Source organism: Microchirus variegatus, assembly GCF_963457635.1.
Source record: "Microchirus variegatus genome assembly, chromosome: 13".
In the NCBI taxonomy this organism is placed as follows: domain Eukaryota; kingdom Metazoa; phylum Chordata; class Actinopteri; order Pleuronectiformes; family Soleidae; genus Microchirus; species Microchirus variegatus.
This window is the reverse complement of record NC_139814.1, coordinates 16,043,198-16,050,697: the sequence shown is the minus strand read 5'-3', so window position 1 is coordinate 16,050,697 and position 7,500 is coordinate 16,043,198. Positions and strand designations below refer to the sequence as shown.

General features: G+C 37.6%; 2 protein-coding genes across 2 annotated transcripts in view; one reads left to right on the top strand and one right to left on the bottom strand.

Moving 5' to 3' along the window:
- Nucleotides 1-2,295: 2,295 nt before the first annotated feature.
- On the top strand, nucleotides 2,296-4,917 carry bet1 (Bet1 golgi vesicular membrane trafficking protein). The gene is made up of 4 exons (XM_083899975.1): nucleotides 2,296-2,429; nucleotides 2,651-2,757; nucleotides 2,858-2,914; nucleotides 4,709-4,917. The coding sequence occupies exons 1-4, from the start codon at nucleotides 2,411-2,413 to the stop codon at nucleotides 4,862-4,864; spliced, it is 339 nt and encodes a 112-aa protein (XP_083756101.1). The 5' UTR covers nucleotides 2,296-2,410; the 3' UTR covers nucleotides 4,865-4,917.
- A 171-nt stretch (nucleotides 4,918-5,088) lies between these two features.
- LOC310935961 (putative acyl-CoA dehydrogenase 6) overlaps nucleotides 5,089-7,500 on the bottom strand; it is a gene marked incomplete at its 5' end in the record, with an annotated part of 21,307 nt that continues 18,895 nt past the window's right edge. Inside the window, 2 exons of the mRNA XM_083899974.1 lie at nucleotides 5,089-6,111; nucleotides 6,584-6,734. Of these exons, the coding sequence (XP_083756100.1) occupies nucleotides 6,021-6,111; nucleotides 6,584-6,734 (242 nt within the window). The 3' untranslated portion in view covers nucleotides 5,089-6,020. The remainder of the gene's footprint in view (nucleotides 6,112-6,583; nucleotides 6,735-7,500) is intronic.

Genomic DNA, 7,500 nt, shown 5'->3' with positions numbered 1-7,500 from the left:
ACATGCATAAAGGAAAAAGTTGAGTTCTTGTGTCTTTTAGATGGCACATGGATCAAGGGTAACGGCATGATTAGTCAGCATTCCCTACTGTATTTCTGCAAGAAATTTACATTTACATGGAATTTTTCAGAGTGTAATTTACACTTCATACACGCCAAGATAAATCGCGGTGTCGTACAGCAGTTGGCATCCATAATGTTGCATAACTGCCTCCGTCGTCTTCTCTTTGCACAGCTTCGTTATTGTTTGTGCATTATTTTCACATCATTACGCAAATTGACCTGCGGGCCAATGTCTGTGCACACTCATCAGAGGTACACAGAACCAGAGTTCTCAGTAATTTAGTGTTGTAATCTGTAGATTACTGGACTGAAGTTGTCTTCCCCCAGGTACTCCCAGTTGTGATCCATCAGCCGTTGCACAGCCAAAAGAGCATTGAACCCGCTGGCTGTTATGGTACAAATGATTCATCAACAACTGTCTACCTCCCAGCTGCTCAATCACCTGTTTGCCTCGTGGATAATGTTGCCCTCTCCAATGCCGTGAGCTGCCACTGCAATGACTCGAGGGTCATCAGACTCCTCCAATAGCAGTGTCAAGTTCTTGAGGGTCATCACAGTCATCATTCAGATGGACAATGTTCTCAAGCCATAACTTTTCAGATGTGTGCACAAGACTCCATTCCTGGCCAAAGCATGCTCTTAACAAGTCTCCCTCTCTGTAGACCTCCCCAGAAGATTCCTAAAGGCACGTTGGACAGGGCTGGCGCTATATTGTGGTGTCTGTGATCCGTTGACAGAGCTGAGGACTGAAAGCCAAGAGCCAAACGCAGAAGGCCATCTGGTCCTGGAGCTGTGAGCCACACTTTTTTTGCTCAGTACCGCTGCGAGGCACTTGACTGCATTCGTGTTCATCCAGGAAAACCTGTACTCATTGACCCTTAGGCTAGCATCAGCTGAAGGCACCCAGCCACACACTCGACATACTGAGAACTTTCGCTTGGGGATATAGATCCTGCTTTACCATGTAGGTCGCTCCATCAGATCACCTGTCATCAGTAGCAATTTTAGCAAACCTAGCAGCTATGTACACAGAAAAAAAGGATCCCAATGATCCAGAATAGAAAAGAAATAGGACCAGACTGTGTTCTTTGTCTTTGTGGCATAGACAATTAAACTGTCCAAACTCCAAAGTATCAGATTCTAACAGTTTAGTCCACAGCTTGTTGTGCACAGCATCCACAACAATCGCTATCTTTGGACCAACTGCTGCTAAAAGAATGCTTTTCAGTCCACAGAGTCTCACAGGTTATTTTTTTATCAAAAATCAAATCCGCTTGCGTGCTACAGTCACACACAGAGTAATTCAACACGTGCATGTCGTCTTCTGTTCACAGTTCAATGTACTTCAACACAGTTCTGCTTAGTCCCACCATCACCGCATAAACAAAACCCAGCCAGTGGAAGCAGAAGGAGCACCATGTAGTGCAGGATCATGGCTGGAGCTGCTACCAGCAATGGCTCCAATCAATATAAAAAAAAATCAATATTTTAGCCTCAGCAAACTTACGGAGATAAAACCCATCCATAGTCATCACTGACACAGCCCTCAGCTGATTGACAGGCTTCTTGCAACATTGACTAGAGCCTTCAGCCGCTCTGCTCCCCACCTCTGGAAGTCTGTTCCCACTAGACATCTGCAACTCTGACTCCCTTTCAACCTTCAAATCCTTCTAAAAACACATCTGTTTTGCATATTTTGATTTGTTTTATTGCCCCTCCCCTCCGCCTGCATTGCATGGTTCACTGTATTATAAACATATTTGTTCTCACTGTATTGTTTTTGATTGTTGTATTTCATTTTAAATCTGCATTTGAAGTAACCAGCAGTTACCCTAACAACCAGAAGAGTGCTTTGATATATATATATATATATATATATATGTGTGTAAAAGAAGTATAATATTTTTAAGCATGTTCTTTTCTTTTTTTTACAAATAAATTGAAATATTATTATTATTTGTATTATTAGTATTATTAATAATAATACTAATAATAACAGTGGTATTGGTTGTGTCCATATCGCCTTCTTATTATTGTATGCTTGACTACACTTACACTACAAATACACATCCAGCTTTTAAACATTGTTCCGTTTATGTTTCATTTACTTTCATATATTTTTTTTGTCATATTCATTTGTTTTTTAAACGCGATTTTCTTTTCCCCATGGAGGAGCTTTTCCTCCTCGGCCACCGTATGCTATCGTGGCGTTTGCTCATATGTACAGAGATTTAGACGCTGAAGCATCTGTTATCGCTAACTGTCATTGCTACGACATTTTTTATCAGAATTGAGTTGTTCCTCGTATTTTGTACAGGTACTGGAAGTGTTTCTATTAGCGGGACAAGATGAGGCGCGCCGGTTTAGGTAAGATAAATACAAGTAAATGGTCCTTTTACAAACCACATAGCTCGAATGTTGTTTGGCTAACGTTAGCTAGTGCTAGCGACTGAGAATAACTTTCAGTGGTTGTGTACTCCAGACAAAGATGTATACAATTGTGCTGTCTCTGTAGTCTTTGAACGGGATTATATCATGCTAACGCAGTGACAAAGAGTGTAATTAATGTCGTTGTTTTTTCCATTAAGGTGAAGGAGGCTCTGGTGGTTATGTAGCAAGTGGGTACAGTGTGTATGAGGAGGAAAACGAGCACCTACAGGAGGGACTGAGAGCCAAAGTCAGCGCTTTAAAAAGTGTAAGTAAGAGAAATAAGCGAAAACGTCACAGAAACCGTCGTGTTGTCTGTGTGCGCCACATTGATATTCACTAAATTATCCATATGTCATTGTTTACAGCTGTCGATTGACATCGGAACGGAAGTCAAATACCAGAATAAAATGCTTGATGATATGGTGAGTTTCACTTTGATATTGTAACGTTTAATTTGAGCTAAATAAATATAAGTCAACATGCATTTTGAAACATAAATGTACACCTTTCTAAAATCTGCAGTAGATCAGCACAAGTTGTTTATAGAGTATATCTAGTTTGTCCACACAAGTTTAATATTGAACATAGGAAAATGCTTGTTTCCGGACCTTAAAAATACACTTTGTGTCAAAGTCTTGAAAAAGTCTAGAAATAGGTTTAGCTCATAGTAGAAGTTTAGAGTCTGCACAAAATGGGAGTTAAAATGATAAAGAATAGTTTTGTTAAGGATAGGACCAAATGTTCTGACTGTTCTCTTGGTGTTTCAAAAAAAAATGTCAGTTAAACATAATAAAAATCGGTCTCGCGCGTCGTTGTGCGCAGATTTTAGCCATTAACGCGATAACTGGAAAGGCGTTTGAGATTAAATTTTCTTATTTTTTTTTATGGGTCACATACCCCCTGTAGATGATCCCTATTGATTTTGAGCTGTCTACCATTATTATTAATTAGTCAATTAGTCAATTAATGAATGAATGAATGAATTAATTAATTAATTAATATAAAAAACATTTTCGCCTGTATCTTCCAAAGTATTGCAGGTATTGGCTTCAAATTTTGCATGGGCATCACATACCACCTGAGAATTATCCCTATCTTTGTAGCTTTATTATTAATTAGCAAATTAATTAATTTATTATGCTAAAACACATTTTAGGCTTTATCTTCCAGACTGATGGAGATATTGCCTTCAAATGTTGTACAATGATTCATGTAACAACAATCTACAAGTACAATCATTATTACTTTGGCTATGATTGGTAGTAGTTACATAATAAGTTAACTGGTTAACTTATTAGTTAACACAGAAAAAATAGTTAAGGCATTTTTTCTTTATTATTGAGCTCATTTGGACACATTGAGGATATCATGGGTTTATTTAGCACTTATTCATAATATTTATTACATTATAATATAAATTTATTAATCATCATATAAAAATAGTTAAGCCTCCATTTCTTTATTAATGCATTAAATGGAAAGTTTGAACATATTGTATGCTTTTTCATGAAATTTAATAAACAGTGTATGCTTTTTCATGAAATTTGGACACTGAAGATATGGCAGGTGTGGTTATTATTTTAATATTCATAATATTTAACAAGGTATAATAGGTTAACTAGTTTTATTAAAAACTAGAGAGACATTTATGAGTTCAGGTATTCTGTGTTCAATATCGAGTTTATATGGATACTTTGAACATGTATAAAGTGTAGTCAGCATTATATCATAATATTTAACAGTTATTTTGTTGAATTTATTAATAATTAATTAAAACAGTTAATGGCAGGTGCGAGTGCGTATACTTTGGGTATATTGGAAAGTTGAGGATTGGACAAGTTTGCGGATATACCCCTTGCTGTCGGCCCCCGACATCGTAGGCTAGTTTACTGTTAGCTTTGCATTCATTCATTGATGCTTTTATCAAAGTTAACTTTTATACTAAACGCAACGGATATGATTTCAACGAGAAAGTAAGCACTCGAGTATAAAACTGCATAAAGTCGAGACTGATATCCACCTCTGTACTTAAGTATGGTGTTGTAAAAGTATAACATATTAAAGTGGCGTATAAGGGTCTCGAAGTTGTTCAAGTCTTAAGTAAATGTATTTGATGACATTCTACTACTGTCAAATATATTATCATGGTGACATGTTTGTCTTTTGATTTCTCTGGACTTGAGACCATTGTTTAATCTCTTGTTATCTCACACTAGGACACAGACTTTGACTCAACTGGCGGCCTGCTCGGTGCAACCATCGGCAGAGTGAAGAGGCTGTCCAGAGGCAGTCAGACCAAACTGTTGTGCTACCTGCTGCTCTTCTGCTTTTTTGTATTCTTTGTCCTGTACTGGTACATCAAGCTGAGGTGATCAGAGTTTTTTTTTTTTTTTCTAATTTCACAAATTCCTCCCCAGTGTGCCCCACTAATGATGAGGAAAGGCAGTGTTTTAAAGGACTAGTGTGTAAGATTTTGTGGCATCGCAACAGCGATGTTGCAAACCGTAACCACATAACCTTCTTCCACACAAACATTCACCCTGAAGCCAATGTTTGTCTGTTTAAACATAGCTGTGTAACATGGTCGGCTCAGTAGTAAAAGAGAATAACCCCACTGTCTAGATGAAAACCAATTCAATTAAGATCATAGTTTTAGTTCATTACAAGGCGATGAAAATTATTTATTTCAAGCTTCATGACATAATTATACTATTAAAAGGATGATTATGGATATTGCATTTAATAAAGCTCACTGAATCTTACTCGTTCGACCTTTAAAAGAAAGGGTGTTCAGCTTCACATGCCCTAAATGTATGTACGCGTCATACAAAGTCCCTAAAAGTGAGTCACTGAAGGACTGCTGTTCATGCGACTTGATGGAGACCTAAAAAGAAGAACTGGTGCAGAAAAGTAAAACTGGTGTAGAAAAGTAAAGCGGTTAACAATCACATAAATAGCTGTCTTCTATATATATCATGTACAACGCTAGTATTTGTGAGTAATTGCCCAGTTTAACTAAACCAGGACGATGAGACCTAACATTTCACTTAAAACAACTGGAGAAGTTCATCCTCTGATACTGAGCTCAAAAGCAGGAATGGGAACATTCAATAATGACAAATCTGTGCCAGATGAAAAGAAATAAGTGTACTAGTTTTCAAGAACAAATGGAACTATTACAAAAACGTATAATGCAACGTTCAAATATTGTACAAATATTTTCATGTAAATAAAGAAGTTTTATGCTCGGATTAATTAGTGTAATTGTTTGCTATTAAACACTGAAATTTCACTTTTGTTTTTATATTTCTTATTTTTCTAGATCAATAAGCTCATCAGTATAGAATTTACCACCAGACAAACAAGCTTCATTTTCCCGCATCAGCTCATACAGTTTTAATGAACACACTATTTATATATACATAAGTGTGTCAGAGTTGATCTGAATTGCACTTAGGTGATTTTTTAAATTATTATTATTATTTATGACTAGCTTATGAGTAACAGTTGCATCAGCTGTTGTTGACCTCACTTCTTGGGCAGTATGTCCATGTATTTGCAGATGATTCCCAGCATAACCTCATCAGCACCTCCACCAATCGAGATTAGACGAGAATCCCTGTGGAAAGGACAAAACAAGGCAGCGAAGATTATTTTTCTCTTACTGATTTTCTTTCCTGAAGCACATGTTCAGCTGCATTATAAGCCCCATCACTAGATGTCAGCCCTGTGTAAAAACACATCACGAACAAAGTCTACATCTGACCTGATTTCAACCTAGTGTTTAAGAAGTTTGGGGTGTTTCTTTTTTTTTTTCCATGGAAAATACATTAAGTGCAATCTATCAAGCTCCTGCCAATGTGAGAGGTTCTCGTTACCATAGAAACATCACAACCTCGCCCAGAGTGCACACAGTTGGCATTCAAATATAAAATCAACAAGAGAGCAACCTTCATTAGCGACTGCTGCTGCCAGATATCATTTATTAGTTTGGGATGATACAAAACAACGTGAAAGGTTAAGTAACTGTTACTTTTATTATTCAGCAAAGGGTTTCTGTTGTTCGATTACTTCTTAAAAAGGTTCCTCACCTGTAAAATCTGCTGACCATCACATCATTAGTGAAACCCATCCCTCCCCAGAACTGCAGACAGCTGTCGCTCAGTTCTCTGGCCAGACGTCCGGCCTTCAACTTGCCCATCGATGCCAGCTTGGTGACGTCGTTACCTTTAATGTACAATGCTGCAGTGGAGGAGAAGCGGGGGGGAGAGAGAAATGACGAGAAAATAGGAAACAATTAGAGGAAGACGTGAAGAACTTCGTAACTGTGATTAAGAACTTTGAACTGTGGAGGGCAGCGTTACACACCTGGGTGTATTATTAAAAGAAGAAAATGGGAATGACAACAAATACAATAAACAAAGCAGCTCTGTTTCAGTGTTCCCTTGAATTTTCCAGTGCAACTGATCAATGGCTCTTATTCCCTCCAGTAGAGCTCGAGTGAGACAAACCTTTTTCCACGATTCAGTGTGCAAGGAAGTGTGTCTTTCCCTACCTTCTTACTGTAGACAATCCTAAATCAGGAACAATGAGTAATATGACATGAAGACATTCAAATGCACACTGAAAACCCCAGAACTGCTGGATGTCATCCACATTAATGCAGCATATATGTCATCGTCTTATCATTATTCCATATTTTAAACAGGCAAATAGAGCATCTGACATCCATAATATCACTTTCTTTACTGCCAGACAATGTGACAGTCGGGTTCAGGTGAGGATACCACTTAAAATCAAACAGAAGTCATATTCAGACAAAACAGATATTCTTCCTCATGTTCTTCAGCAAATAAACACCAAAAAATGCTCACACCATAACCTGGAAGATCAGAATGTTGCTGCTACAAATAAAAAAAAAGCCACATAGTTATAAAAAATCTGCTCCAATCGTGTCCATGTTCTGAACCAAAGCAGATGAATCTGTTTTTCCCCCATCGTATCACTT